The 19595-nt window shown below is 48.7% G+C and overlaps 1 protein-coding gene across 1 annotated transcript in view; it reads left to right on the forward strand.

Annotated features, from left to right (window-relative positions):
* TENM2 (teneurin transmembrane protein 2) overlaps positions 1-18413 on the forward strand; it is an 845679-nt gene extending 827266 nt beyond the window's left edge. The window contains exons 27-30 of the mRNA XM_025042998.1: positions 2975-3271; positions 4706-6320; positions 15557-15687; positions 17300-18413. Coding sequence (XP_024898766.1) covers positions 2975-3271; positions 4706-6320; positions 15557-15687; positions 17300-18061 — 2805 coding nt within the window. The 3' untranslated portion in view covers positions 18062-18413. The remainder of the gene's footprint in view (positions 1-2974; positions 3272-4705; positions 6321-15556; positions 15688-17299) is intronic.
* The last annotated feature ends 1182 nt before the right edge of the window (positions 18414-19595 follow it).

The raw sequence follows: 19595 nt of genomic DNA on the forward strand, positions 1-19595 counted from the left end.
AGTGTTGTCCTGAGGACTAAATGAGATAACACAAGGGTGGTGCTGAGAACTTGCTAAGCCCATCTTAAGTTCACGACTGCATTGCTTTGTTGGTGGTGTTCGTCCTTGCGTTCCAGCGCAGGCACCAAGCCTGACATTAGCTTCTAATGTTCAGTGAATAATAAATGCAATAGGGGCTGTATATTATCAAAGAGAAGCAAAAGGCAGGGTGGGGGAGGGACGAGGAAAGAGAAGGAGGCTAGAAGGAGATGGAAGATACGCAGGTATGCGGGGAGTCACCAGCAGCTGGCTGGAGGAACACTGAAAATTCTTCCTCCTTGTTGCCACATTATTCATTCTGCCCAACAAAGCATTGGTGAGGCCTTGAACTGAAATTCTTGAACACAGGGGTTTAAGAATCTTTTGCAGTTGTCCCAAATGTAGCAACTCGTTGTCGTTAAACTTGTGTCTGCCCCCGGCCTGTGCTTCGCTCTGGATGTGGTGACTAATTTGAGATCAAGGTCCCAGTAATTCTGACAGCATTAACTTTTGGACCCATTAAAAAAATGCTCACTTTCTGCCTTCTTGACTGTTCTTTCCGATTGCTGCATCTTTGATATAAACCTCCCACTTGAAGCTGAGTTTCTTCATAATCCAAGAACTCGCCACCTTTATTTCTATCTCCATGCTTTGATGCATTCTCTTTTCTAAATATTCTATCTCAAATGTTCTACCCCGTTCTCTCTGGGATGACTCCATGGAAACAGCAATAGTTTGGGGAATCAAGTAGTCCTGGGTTCAAATCCAGCCCCTGCACTTGTCTAGTTATGTGACCCCTCTGAGCTCAATTGCCCACATACAAAATAATTTATACCTATGTCGTGACAATTAAACTGGGGTCAGGTATGTAAAAGTACCTAGTACAGTACCTGTCAAAGCATCAGGGGCTTGTATCAGTTTGGGTTAGTTTCACCTGCTACTAACAGAGATTGGAAATAACAAGAGCTGAAACAGGATATAGGCTTATCACCTTTATGACCTAAAAGGAGTCTAGCGGTAAGCAGTTCATGGCAGGTATGGATGACCACTGAAGACACCTAGGTCAGCATGGATCTAGAGTCTTCCTCTCTGGGTGAGCCGTCATCCTTGAGGTCTCCATCCTCAGTCACCCCGTATTCGCAAGGTGAATGCTGGAGCTCCAGGAATCACATCCACACTCTACCTATGAAAAGGAGGAAAGTAGGAAGAACAAAATGGTGCCTACTTTTAAGCTGAGTCAGCTTCCTTCAAGATTCCCAGAAGACCCAGCTAACAACTACTACTTATGTTACCCACCCCTGTCTCCAAAGGAAGCTTTGCAGGGTAGTTCTTTACTTGGGCACTGTGCTGCTCCCCAGTATGCAGGTGTCTGTGGTATTAGAATTACCCCTTGACTCCCCATAAAGCTGAAGCATGGGGCCCTCAAGGGCTGCGGCAATGCTTTACAGTCTCTGCCTCATTTGACACATAGGGCGCTTAACGCATATATAATAGAGGAGGCAGTAAAGCTGGTTAAATATCTAAGTGGTTAACTGGTTGAAGTCTTTAGGCCTAGATTCCACACTAACCCTACCACTTCGCTGCTGTGTGACCTTGAGCACGTGTGTAACCTCTCTGTCTGGCGCAGTTTCCTCATTTGTCAAGCAGTCTTTGTGAGCATCAGCTCAGACAACAGATGCAGTTTGCCTAACGCAATGCCTGTATATACTAGCCCTCAGCACCGTCACCATGGTCATTATCATAAGTGCTATTCAATTATTAGGGTAAAGTGAGGAGGTAGCAGACATCTCTCACATCTTTTGCTTCTGCCTGTTTACATCTGTTGCCTTCAGCGGTTACCTTAGGGACGTCTGGATTTGCAGTCAATTATGTTGAAAGAGCTTGAGCTGAGTCGGCTTCATTTTATTCACTTCCCAGCCATTCACTCAGGGTTAGGTGAATCTCAAGAGTCCTCTCCTTTACCCTTAACCAGAGTCTAGTCTCCCAGCTCTGCCTTCTGGGACAGGTTTCTTCTCTGTCAGATCAGATCAACTTCTAAATAAATATTAAATCATGTCTGGATGTATTCCACTGCTCCTTTCAAATCTAAGTAAATCAGTCCTTCACTGTGTTGCAGTTTCCCAGGCCTGCTGAGGTCTCCCCAACGATGCCTCGCATTCTAGACCGAGGCAAGATTTTTCTCTAGATAGGAGTAAAGGAGTTCACATTGGAACGAGCCTTCAGATTCCCAGAGCTTTGTAAAATATGGAGTTTCTAAGATCTTCTCCCCACCCTCCTTTACTTAAGGCTTCAGAAGAAATCTTGGCACCTACTCGTAAAGATCCTTAGCGACTCAGCTGCTGATATGCCCCAAAAGGGCTGTAAGTGTACAAGTAGAGGCAAACCTCGGAGATGGGTTGGGTTTTAGCCACTGCACTGAAGCGAGTCTCACAATGAAGTGCGCCGTAATCTTTTTGCTGGCGGAGGACCTTGCCTTCAATTTGTAAAAAACACCATAAAGCAAAGCACAATAAAAGGAGGTATGCCAGAATACAAATTCTCTTGCCCCTAGGGTGGCCGGGCCGGGCAGTCGGAACCTCAAGGTCCAGGGTTACTGTGTGTGGCTACATAATTTATGCCCTGCCATTTTCACCATGCACACTTTCTACCACATGATGGCACGCCTCGTGATGGTGCAGGGCACAGCGTGCAAAACCGCTCACTGCAGCCACGCCCAGATCAGTCATCTCTGACCATAAGCAGCCTCGTTACTGTACTCTAGTGCACCCTATAAATATTATTTTCTGTGTGCACCATGACATGAAAACATTTAGAAAGCACTACTCTAAATGACATCAGAGTTCTTTCTTCCTCCAACGCACACAATGCCCTGGTCACGCCAGCCGTGTCCCCATAGAAGCCCGAGCTAATATGCCTAGTGACGTCTTTCAAACCAGGCCCGCCGTGTTTCCCTTAGGTCCATGGACGGAATCTCCTGTCCATTGACTACGACCGGAACATTCGGACAGAAAAGATCTACGACGACCACCGGAAGTTCACGCTGAGGATCATTTATGACCAGGTGGGCCGCCCCTTCCTCTGGCTCCCCAGCAGCGGCTTGGCAGCTGTCAACGTCTCGTACTTCTTCAACGGGCGCCTGGCCGGCCTGCAGCGCGGGGCCATGAGCGAGAGGACGGACATCGACAAGCAAGGCCGGATCGTGTCACGCATGTTCGCCGATGGCAAGGTGTGGAGCTACTCCTACCTGGACAAGGTGAGTGAGTGCCGCCCACACTCAGCCGGGTCTTCCGCTTACTGGGGCTGCTCTTTTTCAGTTGACCAGATACACTTTGCCATAAGACATTTTAACATCTTTACTTCGACTCTGTAAAGGGTCCCCTCACGCTCTCCTCTCACTGGGAGGGAGGAAATCTAAAGAAAAATGTTACTCATAGCTCAGCATTACTACCATTAAAAGCAAATTTAAAAAAAAAAAAAAAAGGAAGTGCTAGACACTCAGTAATAGCAAAAAGCCTAGATCGTCTGATTTTATTCTGAAAATGTAATACTAATAAGTGCTGCCGAAGCTGACGGGATCATCCCACTGGCAGCACGGCTGGTCCTTACTTATGATTTGGAAATGCAGTGATTCATTTCTGCCTTGCCCAAAATTAAACCATCCACGTACGAAACTTCACCTACAACTCGAGCACACCGAGCAGCACCCTCCCACCTGCCCCATGGCCGAAGCAGCCAACAGATCCTCTCTGCATAATTCCCTGTGTCTGAAAGTGCCAGATTCAGGTCTCCGTGTTGGAAAAGGTCAGGTTGGAGCAGTGACCTTCAGGGCACAGGTCAAGAGTTTTGAAGGCTGTCTAGTCATCTAGTCATCAGGCAGGGGCTTACTCAACCTGGGCCTCTCACCTGGACTCACCTGGACGCAGGTCAATTTCCATTCCCTCCTTTCTCATCTCCTGATTACAGTGTTCACTGCAGACAGAGCTGTCATCTCTTCTGCAAGACAGGGGCTGCTGTCCCTTTGGTCCTTCCTGAATACTTGTTCTCATTATGCTGTAAAATACTGGGACAGTTGGCCAGCGGGGCAGGACTTTCCCAATTGCTTCAAGTTTGAGGCCATTTTTCCCCCCTAAAGAATCAGTGATTCTGGGCTATTTAATCTTTTTAGTAGCTTCTAACTGGAGGATGTACTTTCTCTTTAGATTTAATCAGGGGTGGCAAAAACATAGTATGTGCGTCACACCCGTCCCTTGCTGGGTCAGTGGCAGTCATTTCTAAATAATTTCAAGATTCTTGTTACCGAGTCTGGAGGCAAACACAGTGCCTCTCACCTCAGTCCTCCAGGTGATCACTACCCGAAGAATGGTCCAGGCAACATCACTGTCACCTGGGAGCTTGTTACAAAAGCAGATTCTTAGGCTCCGCCTCCTCCCAGAACTACAAAATAAGATCTGCCTTTTGACAAGATCTCTGGCTATTTCACATGCAAATTGGGACGCACCGCTCCAGGCAGCCATCATGATCCGTCACATACCCAATAAAATCAATCAATTCATAATCTCTGGTCTAAACTTCTCTATCTTTTTTGTCTTTTGAACTGACATCTGGGGAAATGGAATAAATTCTGTCAATCTAAGTGATCCGTCCTAACGAGCCAACTCATGTGTTCCCTTCCCCTTTGCTTCCTCAGTCCATGGTCCTCCTGCTTCAGAGTCAGCGTCAGTACATATTCGAGTATGACTCCTCCGACCGTCTCCACGCCGTCACCATGCCCAGCGTCGCCCGGCACAGCATGTCCACGCACACCTCCATCGGCTACATCCGCAACATCTACAACCCGCCCGAAAGCAACGCTTCGGTCATCTTCGACTACAGCGACGATGGCCGCATCCTGAAGACGTCCTTTTTGGGCACCGGGCGCCAGGTATTCTACAAGTATGGGAAACTCTCCAAGTTATCAGAGATTGTCTATGACAGTACCGCTGTCACTTTCGGGTATGATGAGACCACTGGCGTCTTGAAGATGGTCAACCTCCAAAGTGGGGGCTTCTCCTGTACCATCAGGTACCGGAAGATCGGCCCCCTCGTGGACAAGCAGATCTACAGGTTTTCTGAGGAAGGCATGGTCAACGCCAGGTTTGACTACACCTATCACGACAACAGCTTCCGGATTGCAAGCATCAAGCCCGTCATAAGCGAAACTCCCCTTCCCGTTGACCTCTACCGCTATGACGAGATTTCTGGCAAGGTAGAGCACTTTGGCAAGTTCGGAGTCATCTATTATGACATCAACCAGATCATCACCACGGCCGTGATGACCCTCAGCAAACACTTTGACACCCATGGGCGGATCAAGGAAGTCCAGTACGAGATGTTCCGGTCCCTCATGTACTGGATGACGGTGCAGTACGACAGCATGGGGAGGGTGATCAAGAGGGAGCTAAAACTGGGGCCCTACGCCAACACCACTAAGTACACCTACGACTACGATGGGGATGGGCAGCTCCAGAGTGTGGCCGTCAATGACCGCCCGACCTGGCGCTACAGCTACGACCTCAACGGGAACCTCCACTTGCTGAACCCGGGCAACAGCGTGCGCCTGATGCCCTTGCGCTATGACCTCCGGGATCGAATAACCAGGCTCGGGGACGTACAGTACAGAATCGATGACGACGGCTACCTGTGCCAGCGAGGGGCTGATATCTTCGAGTACAACTCCAAGGGCCTCCTGACGAGAGCCTACAACAAGGCCAGCGGGTGGAGCGTCCAGTACCGCTATGACGGTGTGGGGCGGCGGGCTTCCTACAAGACCAACCTGGGCCACCATCTGCAGTATTTCTACTCCGACCTCCACAACCCGACTCGCATCACCCACGTCTACAATCACTCCAACTCAGAGATAACCTCGCTCTACTACGACCTCCAGGGTCACCTCTTTGCCATGGAGAGCAGCAGTGGGGAGGAGTACTACGTTGCCTCGGATAACACAGGGACTCCCCTGGCTGTGTTCAGCATCAACGGCCTCATGATCAAACAGTTGCAGTACACGGCCTATGGGGAGATTTACTATGACTCCAACCCTGACTTCCAGATGGTCATTGGCTTCCATGGGGGACTCTACGATCCCCTGACCAAGCTGGTCCACTTCACTCAACGTGACTATGACGTGCTGGCAGGACGATGGACCTCTCCAGACTACACCATGTGGAAAAATGTGGGCAAGGAACCAGCCCCCTTTAACCTATACATGTTCAAAAGCAACAATCCTCTCAGCAATGAGCTGGATTTGAAGAACTACGTGACAGGTGAGGACTTTGGCACCTTGGTTGGGCAGTGGCTCCTTGTGGGGTGGTTGTGCTGGTAGACCAGCGGGGACGTCAAAAGACGGTCTTACCTCTCACGCTAGGTTAGAATCCTGGAGAGCTATAAACCCTGGGCAGTCAGCACCTAGAACAGTCAAGTAACCACAGTATAGAGCAGTCACCAAGTCTGTTTGAAGACATCCTCACCATTTCCAAGTCCATTCAGTTGAAATAACCTTTATGAGGGCCCTCCCTTATAAAAGGGCTTTCCTCTGTTCCGACTCCAGCAGAGGAAAACAGCCTTACGACGGGGGCAAGAACGGGACTCTGGTGTCAGAAATACCAGATTCAAATTCCTTTTCTTCCACTTATAAGCCAGTGGACCAATCTCTAGTTGTCCAATCTCTCTGAGCTGTAGTTTCCGTCTCTGTGAAAGGACACTAATAAAACAATCTTGTAGAGTGATCTTGAAAACTAAACGAACATACGTAGGTAAAATCTAGTGCCTGGCACTTAGACTGTGGATGTTCACAAAAGAACGTCTGCTCACGTTAGTAACGTTATCATCACAAGTGAAGCAATGAGTTAGCATAGGTACTGAGATGGCTACAGCCCAGTTCTTGACCTCACCACCAGGCTGGCAGGATACACATACAAATAACCAGTGGCAGTACAAAGCAGAATTAAGTCTATGCTACCTTATAGGTGTCTATTCTGTTATTTATTCCGTAAGCATTTATAGAGTGTACCATGCTAGATTCTGCAGATATGGTGAACAAGACAAACAGCCTTCTCTCAAAATGTGTGTGTGTGTGTGTGTGTGTGTGTGTGTGTGTGTGTGTGTGTGTGTGTGTGTGTGTGTGTGTGTGTGTGTGCGTAGATTGTTTGAGATTTGAAAATTTTAGTGTAGGACAGAAGGACCCCCATGTCAAACTGGACCTGATGAAGGGGACCTTGGTTGGCAGAAATAGGATCAAGGCTGAAGAAAAATTATGAGCAAAAGTCAGAAGGACACAGGAAGCTTTGAGAGGGGTTTGGTTAGAGAGGCCAAGGAAGGCAAATTATCTACTTCCTCCGTAAGTGAGAAATTGATGAAATGCAGGTCCCTATCCAGCCACCTGCATCCATCCATTCACCCCTTCGACAAATATTTTCATAGCATCTAGTGTATTCTAAGTGCTAGAGATGCAGTGGAGAACAAGATAAAGCCCCTCAGGGAAATAAGCGAAAGAGAGAGAGAGAGATCCAAAGAGATCCAAAGAGACCAGCTTACAGAAAGGAAGTCAAGGTCATCTCACCTGCCTGTGCATCATACAGGAACAACATGGTGACCCCAAGTCCAAAGCCCTTCAAGTTCCAGGAAACTCATAGCTCATGGCCATAGGCCAGGGAGACATCAAGCCTGAAGGGCCCCTACCCTCAGGTGACAAGGGGTCACTTGTCCGTCCCCAAGATAGGAAAGGAAGCAGCAGCTACCTGGAGCACAGTGCCGCCCTTGATGTCCTATGCTACAGAAAGAAATAGACGACCTTAAAGATCAACATGTGGCCATGCCATGCCTCATTGACAAGTTCAGACCCTTTGAGGTGGAGCCCAGCGTCCCTCTACAATTGAAGTAGCTGGTACTTCTTGAGCCCAGGAGCTATGGCCAAATTGTACCCTCCTGTTCTCCCCCAATACCTCATTGGGATGCATGCCCATGCCCCCTTCCCTGAGGCTTAGCATGGCTTTTCGCCTCCAGTTTCAAAGTAAAGGACCTCTCAGGAAAACACACACATATGTGCATATAGTTTCAGATAGTAAGTGCCCTGGAGATAAAATAGGATAAAGGTTAGCCAGAGAGTGGCAGGCAGTGTCTCCTTCACGTAGGGTGTTCACAGAGGCCTTTCTGAGGAGGTGGCATGTGAGCAGGGGCCTTTGTGAAGTGGGGGAGGGAGAGGAAGCAGCTTCCAGGCAGAGGAAGCCGTGTGAGCCGGGAGGCAAATCACGTCTATCTCAGCCACAGGAAGAGAACCTCACACCACCCAGAGCAGGCCTCCCAAAGCCCTGCTGGGCACCGGGGCCCTGAGAGGGGCATGGGTGGAGGCAAATGTTAAAAAGCCCTCCAAGTGAGCTGTGCAGATGACCACAGCTGCCAAGGCCCAAACGACATCATTCAGAGCACAGTCGACCTCACTGGCCCCCTCAGCTACTTTCCTGGTTCTTCTGAAAAGGAAAAAAAAACTTTTTAGAGATTTCCGAATGGCAAGATGGCTTTCCTCATTCCAGTGCTTTGTGGAGACTCAATAAATGGGAATTAAATCAAGTCGAACTAAGTCCAACAAATGTGAATCCAGAAACCATTAGAAAGAGTCTGACATAAAAGATAGTGTTGGAGAAGGCACGGGTCTAGGGCTGAGGTCTAGTCAGAGCTGGATAAGGGGGGCCCGGGAGGACCGCGGGGAGAGAGAACAGGCACGAGCCCATGTCTGCTGCCACTCAAGGTAGGACAAGCCCCGGAGGGGCGAACCCAGCAGAGAACACCCCTCACTCCCCACCACCATTCACACGTTGGCTCATCCATAAACCCCATCTAAACGAGTCTTAATTTGCCACTTAGGAACCAAGGAGAGTGGCTGAACTTGCCGCTTACAGTTTAAGCTGAAGAAGTAATTAAGATGTAGTCAGGAGGAATGCAGAGCAGAGCCCTCTCTGTCTGCTGCTCCAGAGAACCTGCGCGGCATGGAAGCGGCTCTGGGTGCACGCGGCAGCTCCCGAGGCCAAAGGTGGCCCTGTTGCCTCCCAGGGACGCTGCTGGCACAAGGGACAGAGTGGGCAGGGTGCCCGTTAGGAGCCCACGACCCCTGGGCTAGAGCGGAGGTGTGGCTGCCAGGAGTGGGGAAGGAGGGTGAGAAGTGATTCCAAAGCAATATTCTTTGCAACAGTTATTTTTTGAGGTAATGCATTGATGATTGATACATCTGTGATAAAAAGGTAACAGCAAGAAGACAGACTGGGAGATAGACCCCCTCCCCCTCCCAATGTTAGGCGCCCCCGTCCTGGAGAAACTGGGACCAGAGCCCAGCCCCAAGCCTGGCCTGGCCTCAGGCCAGTTCCTTATGATGACAGAACCTGAGCACATCCCCGTTTCTGGTTTGGCCGACCACTTGCTGCATGACATGAACCAACATCTTAACCTCTCTGAGCCTTCGTTTCTCCATCAGCAAAATGATGACACCAATAGCATTTGCCCCATGAGATTCATGAGGTGTCAAGCACCTGGCACAGCACGAAGGCTAATAAATGGTAGGGATGTGTTTTCTATGTTCAAGCAGCAGTGGACTCAGACATGGAGTTTGTACGGGATGGGTGGAGATACCCTCTTCGTGTAATTTTCTGGGGGATGTTTGGGGGGTCCGGGTCTCCAGCCCCACCCTGAAACAGATCCAAACTCTGCTCTGAGCGACATAGCTTTGGCAAACCTGGAACCCGGGACGAATTTTGAGTCTAGCGAACCTTCTAGATGTCACCCACAATGACTTGGAACTTCTTTCCACCCCTTGTCCTGGGCGGGTCTCTGGACGTACCACCCCAGGCACACGTGAGCTTAGAGTCGGACTTCGTAGAGCTCAATTGCCCTACATGGGAGCCTCCCGCTCCCATCAGCCTCTTCTCTTGTCTACACGTAACACCCAAGCTGCTGTGCTGACAGCATTTTCGGGGAGAGAACATGCTTCATAATCACATACCCTGGGGAACCTGAGTAGAGGGGAGTAATGAGCTCTGGGGAGGGCCACGTCGCCAGCGCCTGCCTCAAAGGCTCCCTCTCAACAGACTGTTTAGGGAGCCTGTCGCCAGATGACACCAGTTACTTCAAAAGGAGGAGGGGTGTTCGCACCATGCCAGATGTGCCTTCTGCAGAATGGATGGAGACCAGCAACTTGAATAAACATTTCAGAATAGGTTTAGCCTCCGGAACCAAGCCATGTCAGAAACTTTTAAAAAGGTAGATGATATGAGCTATTTTGTTCATGGGAATGACCATTAAAATTCCCTGTCTCAAAGGCAGTGACAGGGAATTACCTCCCGCGTGCTAGGGAGGGGTCCTTGCAGGGAAGAGACCAGGATGGGGAGAACTTTCTGAGGACAAAGACCTCTCTTGCCTTCCTAGGGATCCCCTGCATATATTGCATCTCCCTGGGAAAGGGCAGGGTGATTTCATGTGGCGGCAGATGAGGTATCAAATAACATGGAGACACAGATGGGGAAGTTCATCTTTTTTCAGTCCTCTTTTTATTCTTCCAAATCAGTGGAGGAGGAGAAAGTCTCCACTGGATACTGGGATGTATTTAACACCTCATTAACACTTCTAATCTCCCTTTTTAAGAGAGAGCAGATCCGAGATTCCCTCAGTAGCTGGTAACAAAATCATGCTCAATTTAATTGCACTGCTTTGTTTTCTTTGTTTTAATTTTACAGTTATTTTCTGTTTGCATCAAGTGAGTCTGCTTTCCCATTTATGGTAGTGATGAAGTTTCTCTTTAAAAATGGATCGACTTCAGTGGAAAAGGCAAATGTATTTTTCAGAAATCAGGAAGTAAATACCAGTACAGGTGATACTTGGATATGGCAAAAATGTTGTGATGAGTGAACACGGATATCCAAAGTCGGAAAATCCACGCTCTACAGCACCTACCTCGCACAGAACAGCTACTTGGTCATTATGCGACTGTCACTGGACTAAAACCAGGCCCCTCTCTGCTTGATGCTGACACTTTCAAACTTATATTCTTAGGTGACTCTTAAATGGGCTGTCTCTGATACATGTATTTGCCAGCTCCTTCAAGGAACTCGTCTGAACCCAAGGCCAATGGATCCACTGAGGATCCCAGGTTCCTTCTCATTAGAGGTTTAGTAGCAGAGCCAGCATGAGCTCCCTCACGACAGCCCCAGGGCAGAAGGCAATTATACCTTACCTGGCCCCTTCAGAAGCGAGTTCCCAGGCAGGTACAGATAGTTCCTCAGTCACACTTATACCGGTCAGGGTAGCTTTTGCCACATATGTTCAGTGCTCATTCATTCATTCATTTCACAGGTACTGATTGAGCCCCTATATTGTGCCAGGCATTGTTGTAGGGCCTAGGGGCACATCCGTGACTAAAACAGATTTTTTAACTCCCTGAGCTGGTGGAGTTTACATTCTGACGATAAGCAATAAATATAATAAACATACAAATGATACATCATGTTAGAATGTGATTACTTAGCGAGGCTGAGGGGATGAGCCAAGCAAAGAGACTTGGGATTGCTGGGGCGGGAATGGGGTGCAGGCAGGTTGTAAACGTGGTGGTTGGGGTTGTCCGTACTGGAGAGGCAGCATCTGAGCAAGACTCGAGGGAGGTGAGAGAACCGGAAGATGCTTTCAGGGACGTGCACTCCGGGCAGAGGTGCTTGCCAGTGTGAAGGTGAGTATGCACCTGGCATGATCGAGAAATGGCACAGAGGCTGGAGCTGAGCAGGCGAGGGGGCGGGGGGAGAAGACGAGGTCAGAGAGAAAACAGCTGAGGGGCCTTACAGACCATCGGGAGGACGTTGGCTTTTTCATTAAGAGAAACGGAGGGGTGTCCCTGGGGTATTCTGAGCAGGGGGACAGCATGGTCCGCTCCATGTTGAAAGGCCTCTCTGGCTGCTGTGCCAATAAGGTATGTGAGATGCAGAGGTGGAAGCAGGGAGGCCAGTTAGGAGTCCAGGCAGGAGGCGATGGGCCAGGGTCGAGGTGGTAGAAATGGTGAGGAATAGACACGGGTTCTGGATCTATTATAAAAGTAAAGGGTTCAGCCATATGAGCCAGCAATTCCACACCTAAGTATATATACTCAAGAGAACTGAAAACAGGCTTTCAAGAAAAATTTGTACACAAATGTTCATAGAAAAATTTTTGTAACAGTAAAAATAAAAAGCACGAACAATCCAAATATCTATTAACTGATGAATGGATAAGCAAAATATGGTATATCCAAACAATGGAATATTATTCAGACGTAAAAAGAAATGCCGAGTAAAAGAAGCCAACACAAGAGGCCACATATTGTATGATTTCATTTATATGAAATGCCCAGAACAAGAAAATCCATAGATAGAAAGCACTTTGGTGACTGTCAGAGGCAGAGAGAGGAGAATGTGGAATGACTGCTAATAGGTATGAGGTTCTTTTGGGGGTGATGAAAATGTTCTGGAATTAGTAACAATGGTTGCACAGCATTGTGAATGTACTAGAAGCCACTGAACTGTGGACTTTAACATGGTTAAAATGATGACTTTTATGTGAATTTTACCTCAATTTTAAAAAGTGAAAGATTTGTCATGTGGGAGTCAAGGGAGAAAAAGGGGTCCAGGATGGTAGCTGGGAAGATGGAAAAGTCTGTGGGTGGGACAGATCTGGGGAGGAAGATCAGGAGCTCAGCTTTGGATGTAAACTCGAAACATAATTAGGCATCCTAGCTTGGAGTTCGAGGCGAGGTCCAGGATGGAGATACAAATTTTGGAGTCAGCATCAGCGTGGAGATCATACTAAGGAAACTGAGGCTGGATGAGATCACCATGTTCGTGAGTAGATAGAATGGAGACGTTTCGGACTGAGTCTAGGGTACCCCAACATTGAAAGATCAGAGGGAGGGGAAGGAACCAAAAAGGGACAAGGAGTGGCTACAAAGGTAGAAGGATAAACGAGAGTGTATTGTCCTGAAAGCCAGGAACAGAAAATAAAGACAGGAACGTTCAAATTGTCAGATGTCTCTGATAGGTCAAATAAGGTGAGGGCCCAGGTTAACGTTGGGCTTAGCAGCATGCAGGGCATTCGTGACCTTGACGAGAGTTGGTGTAGTGTAGTCGGTGCAAGCCTGATTCATAGGAGAAGGAGCGGAGGAGAAGGGGAGACAGTGAGTATTGAGAATTATTTTAAGTTTGAGAAGTTTTTGTAAAGAGAAATGAGAAATGGGTGGTGGCTAAAGGGAGAAGTAGAAATGAGGAATTTTTTTAAAGCGGGCATTTAGTAGCATGCGTGTGTGCTGACGGGGTTGATCCATTGGGAGAGGGAGTAGATCGATGCTGCGGGGGAGGGAGAGAGAACCGCTGGAGTGATGTCCTGAGTGGGCAAGACAGGGTACAACCTAGTGCAAAAGTGGAGGGTCGACTTAACAGCTGCAGGAGCAAGGTGGGCGCTGTGGGCACAGACGCTGGTAAGACGGTAAGTGGGATGAGAGCTTAGGGAACTCCCTCTCTGGCTGCATTTCTCAAAATAGGAAGCAAGGCTGGCTGCTAGAGTGAGGAAGGGAGGGCTGGCGTCGGAGGGTTTAAGAGAGATGAAAAGATATACAATCACACAGGAGAACGGGGGAATGGCGGAGTGGACGAAGGGAATGTACTCAGATGGCCAGGCAGCAGGAAGGACAATTGGGGTTCAGGTCAGAAATTTAAAGGGAAACTAGACACGGTTACATTCATTCCTTCAGCCACATTCGACTGCGCAGGTACAAACGTGGAAAAGGCAAAGACTTGGATGTAACCAAAACTGATTTCATCAAAACTGTGACAAAGTGAGAAGTGGGCAGAGGATCTTAGACTATACACAGGGGAATAAGTCTAATGAGTGGCCATGAAATGCGTGCCTGGTAAAAAAAAAAAAATAAGAGAGAGAGAGAGGGACCTACGTGTTGAGGCACAGGGAAAAGAAGTTTAGGAGGGATTGAGAAAGCGGATCAAAGAATACGCGTGTCAGGTTACAGGAAGACGTGAGCTAGAAAGAGTCCCGGGGGTGGTCAGAGGGCAAAGTGCATGAAGCTGAGATAATGGGGGAGCAATAAAATAATTGGTGGTGACAAGGTGCAAAAGATGAGCATGAGAGTGAGTGAGGGAAGAGTCCTCAAAGGAACTAAGAGGCCAAGGTGTTGAAAGGATGGACGGCTTGTATCATGAAGTCTCTAAGAATGAATTCAGGAGCGGAGGGGCAGAGGATCACAGTGGAGCAGAAAAGCATCAAGAAGTGCAGGTGCGGGGCCCTGGGATCAGCAATGACTGCAGCAAAAGGAGCACCCGTGCCCCCGGGTCCAGTGAGTGTAGGAGAAGCAGCCAGGAAACCAGTGTCCATGGGGGAGAGATGGTTCCAGTTAGAGCCACGGAGGGAAAGGAACCACGGAGAGGTCGATGACGTGGGGGCCGTGCTGGTGATGGGTGTGAATTCCAGAGGCCCTGCTGGAAGTGTCTCGGGAGTTGGGGCGCAGTGGAAGAGGGATGGGAGGCGCGACGTTGGGTGTCTGTTATAAACAGGGAAAAGGAGCCTGAGGAGGGGAGTCCAGCTGGACTCTGGGCCGATGGCATGGGTGAGGCTGTGAGTGTTGTGAGGACTGGACCTTCGTGACCCTCTGTCGATCACTGTGGAGGGAGGCAGGGTGCTCTGGGGGATAGTCTTACTGGGAGAGCCTGGACCACTCAGTGGATGGCAGGACCCCTGGCACGGGAAGGATGGTCTTTCTTTGAGCATGCAGAGCTCGTTTTTGGTCTCTTCTTAAAGAGTAGTCACCTGATAAAAAGGGTGCCAGAAATCTCTGGAGCCAGAAATCTCTGCCCTCCGTACGCTCCCAGAACCTCCTTTCCGTGATGAGCTCCCTCGGCATAGCACCCCCACCCAGACGTCCGACACAGCATTGATAACCATCACTCACCCATCTAGTTGATCACTGTATCTCTAGCTTCTCGGCACATTCGCCGGCCTGTGATAGACGCTCCCTTAAATACTTGCCAAATGAAGGAGTTCATACATATTGAGCAGTCCATGTGCCAGACACTGTGACAAGCCCTTTACATGGGTTTTCTCCTTCAGTCCTCACAACAGTCTAACAAGATTGGTACAGAAATTGTCCCAATTCACATCTGAGGACCCCGAAGCTCAGAGAGGGGCGGGAGCGTGTCCAAGTTCACACAGTGAGGGCATTTGAAACTCCATCTACCTGGCTCCAGCGCTGGCCCTCTAAGTCACCACATGGGGATTTATCAACTGACCGAGTCTGGAAGGACATCTCCTTCCTACGGTCCACGTGAAGAAGCTTTGGGTCCGGACCGGGAGACCTTCACAAGCCCTTGCCTCCCTCCCCTGTTGGACTCCGCACCCGACCACCCATCTTACTTTGTTCTCTCTCCAAGATCCTCTATTGCTTTCCATCCACGATGACTTCAGAACTCTTTATTTTTTGTTTCCACCGTAGATGTGAAAAGCTGGCTTGTGATGTTCGGATTTCAGCTTAGCAACATAATCCCTGGGTTCCCAAGAGCCAAAATGTATTTCGTGCCTCCTCCCTATGAACTGTCGGAGAGTCAAGCGAGTGAGAACGGACAGGTAAGCGGAGGTTCTTGTCATGAATGTGAATGATCCTTCCCTTCTGCCCACAGAACCACATGGGAGCCAAGTCTATGTCAGCAGGGGAGGAAAACATTGGAGCTGGGTATAAAAGGTGCATGAAACATTGTGACTTCCCAAGAAAGTGAATGTCACTGCTGTCACCTGTCTGGCGAAGCACATATCTCTTCCAAACCTCAGTTACGACCTTAATTGTGGTGTCATTATGTGTTCGGTGTATGCCATTGAGTCACTCCTTGATTAACAAGCGCACAGAGAAATCTAGCAGCAACCTGCCATCTGCACTGCCTATAATATCATAACCCTTTTGGCTTTTATGGGGCATAATAAAAGTATGGCTTGCAGTTTCTGTCCCATTAAAGAACATTTTTATGCCCCACATAAAACCTCAGCGTTTCATGCCCCAAATGTATGTAGATGGAGTTTTCAGAACATAAGTGGTGCTTGGGTCTTTCAGTGACGACCAAAGAGTGATCATTTTCAATTTGGGTACAGCTGAGACCTCTGCCACAACTGGATGGGAAAGGTGGGCACCAGTATTCGGATAACCCTTGCTGCAGAACCGGTGCGAAGTCTGAAAGGTCTCAGCTGCTCTGAATAACTGTCCAGGCTGTGTGACTAGAGAGAGCCAAGGAGGGGCGGCTGGCTAATTAACAACTGCGTGCTCTCAGTTCTGCCCCTCAGGGACCACTCAGTGGCTGAATAGCCGTCATTTCTCTCATTTATCTAAGTGCCATTACCTCCCAAACACAGCCTCTTCCATTATCCCAGCCTGTCCCCCAACCACCAATTGAGACAAGTTGTAATTTGTGAGTGGAGAACTCAAGGCCAAGGCGATAATGGTGATTTCCTCCCTCTGCAGAACCAGGGCTAAAATCCAAAGCAAATGACTCAGTGCAGGGATAATCCCTCTGGCCCACGAAGCCAGAATCGCCTAGCCCGGCGCTCCTCAGACAGTCACAGCACACAGATCACCTGGGGTGTCTTGTGAAGATGCAGCTCCTGCCTCAGTAGGTCCGACCGAGGTCTGAGAGTCTGCTTTCCTACCAGGGTGGCTCCCGGTGACACCTCCGCTTCTAGCCATACTTTGAGTAGCAAGGTCTTAACCCGAGGAAGTTAATAAATATCCAAGGCATTGGCCTCAAAGAAATCTAGGTCACAGCAGCAGGGTTCACAGCTGCTCAAACAAACACCCTGCCCTTCAGGTCGAGATATTCCTGGGTCTGAAGTATGCAGGGCAGCTGCCAAACCATCAGAGTTGCAGAGTGACTCTTTCCTATAATGGAGAGACGTGAGTGGGCAGGCCGGGGGGTGGGTGCCAGCAAGGTGGCGAACCTCCACACCATCTTTTAGTTAGTGGCACAGTTACAGGTGGACAAGCCACACCGTTACTGGGAACTTCTGGCCTGTCCTAATTCTAAAGGGTAGGCCTATATTAGCTCATATAATTAGGGACACAAGACTAGTTCTTACATCTTATAGGGGGCTGCAAGCTTTTTTCTTTCCAACCCTTTTTTAGCAAGCTTCCCAGCCCAAGCAAACAGCTGCCCAGCCCATTGTCTCAGCTTTCTGTGTTTTCTCATGCCCACAGCTCATTACAGGTGTGCAGCAGACAACAGAGAGGCACAACCAGGCCTTCATGGCTCTGGAAGGACAGGTCATTTCTAAAAAGCTCCATGCCAGCATCCGAGAGAAAGCAGGCCACTGGTTTGCCACCACCACGCCCATCATTGGCAAAGGCATCATGTTTGCCATCAAAGAGGGGCGGGTGACCACTGGCGTGTCCAGCATCGCCAGTGAGGACAGCCGCAAGGTGGCATCCGTGCTGAACAATGCCTACTACCTGGACAAGATGCACTACAGCATCGAGGGCAAAGACACCCACTACTTTGTGAAGATCGGCTCAGCCGACGGCGACCTGGGCACGCTAGGCACCACCATTGGCCGCAAGGTGCTGGAGAGTGGGGTGAATGTGACCGTGTCGCAGCCCACGCTGCTGGTTAACGGCAGGACTCGAAGGTTCACCAACATTGAATTCCAGTACAACACGCTGCTGCTCAGCATCCGCTACGGCCTCACCCCCGACACCCTGGACGAAGAGAAGGCCCGCGTCCTGGACCAGGCGAGACAGAGGGCCCTGGGGACCGCCTGGGCCAAGGAGCAGCAGAAAGCCAGGGACGGGAGAGAAGGGAGCCGCCTGTGGACTGAGGGCGAGAAGCAGCAGCTCCTGAGCACGGGGCGTGTGCAGGGTTATGAGGGGTATTACGTGCTTCCCGTAGAGCAATACCCCGAGCTTGCAGACAGTAGCAGCAACATCCAGTTTTTAAGACAGAATGAGATGGGAAAGAGGTAACAAAATAATCGGCTGCCATTCCTTGTCTGGATGGCTCAGCAGGAGTAACTGTTATCTCCTCTCCTAAGGAGATGAAGACCTACCAGGGGCACTGAGGCCGGGCTGCTTTGGTATCAGTGGCAAGGAAGCTCACATTTTTTGAGTTCAAATGCTACTGTCCAAGCGAGAAGTCCCACATCCTGAAGTAGACTAAAGCCTGGCTGAAAATTCCGAGGAAAAACAAAACAAACGAATGAATGAACAAACACACAAAATGTTCCAAGTTCCCCTAAAATATGACCCACTTGTTCTGGGTCTACACAGAAAAGAGACGCCAAATGTCCAAAAGGAACAAGAGAACAACAACAAACAAAAAACCCACAGAACACAAAAAGCAAAACAAACACACCGACAGAAAAACACAGACATGAAGACGAGAAGGCCTCGCGTCCTATTACCTCACTCACTCACGCGTGAGCGACACAGAGACATCCGTGAGGCCAGCAGCACCAGGCCGGCTGAGCAAAACCCGTCCAGACTGCTTGTTGGACAAGTACTACAGACGTTTTCGTTTAAATACAGGTGCATTTAAAACACAACTTTGGGGGTGATTTGTGTGTAGCGACTGGGGAGGGGGGATACAAGTGAAAGAGTGAGCACTGGAAAACTTTTTAAAGAAAAAAAAATAATAATAAAAACACGAGGGGATAAACAAAAAGGAAATTCATCAAAAGTCAAAGTGAAATAATACCGTTGAGCACTTAACTCCCGGGTCCCAACTTAGTCTGGCCCGAGCTGATTTATTTGAGCGCAGAGTGTAAAATTTAATTCAAAATGGTGGCTATAATCACTACAGATAAATTTCATACTCTTTTGTCTTTGAAGATTCCATTGTGGACAGTAATACGCAGTTACAGGGTGTAGTCTGTTTAGATTCCGTAGTTTGTGGGTATCAGTTGCAGTAGAGGTGTGGCATCGTGACACTCTTTTGCTAACGGGCACCACTTCAGATCACCCTGTACATACATAGCCTCAAGGCACAATCACTGTTTCAGATTTAAAATTATTAGTGTGTTTGTTTGGTCCAGAAACTGAGACAATCACATGACAGTCACCGCGAGGAGAGAAAATTTAAAAAATGAAAAAAAGAAAACCTACAAAAACAACAAAAAAAAAGTTTAAAAAAAAAAAACAAAAAAAAATGTCTAATAAGAACTTTGGTACAGGAAATTTTTTGTAATATACATGTATGAATTGTTCATCGAGTTTTTATATTAATTTTAATTTGCTGCTAAGCAAAGACTAGGGACAGGCAAAGATAATTTATGGCAAAGTGTTTAAATGGTTTATACATAAATAAAGTCTCTAAAACTCCTGTGGACACTGGCCTTCTGTGGAAATGCTTTGGGGTGAGGAAATGGTAAAAGCTACTGCCACGACACACGGCTGAGCTGGCATTTTGAACTTTCAGAGGAGATCTTGCTGGAGGTATCTCAGTGTTCCCCAACTAGCTAACACTCGCTGCCCGCCCTGGCGCTTCCCTGAGACCCCGCCC

Source organism: Pteropus alecto, unplaced genomic scaffold (genome assembly GCF_000325575.1).
Source record: "Pteropus alecto unplaced genomic scaffold, ASM32557v1 scaffold40, whole genome shotgun sequence".
NCBI classification, from domain to species: Eukaryota; Metazoa; Chordata; class Mammalia; order Chiroptera; family Pteropodidae; genus Pteropus; species Pteropus alecto.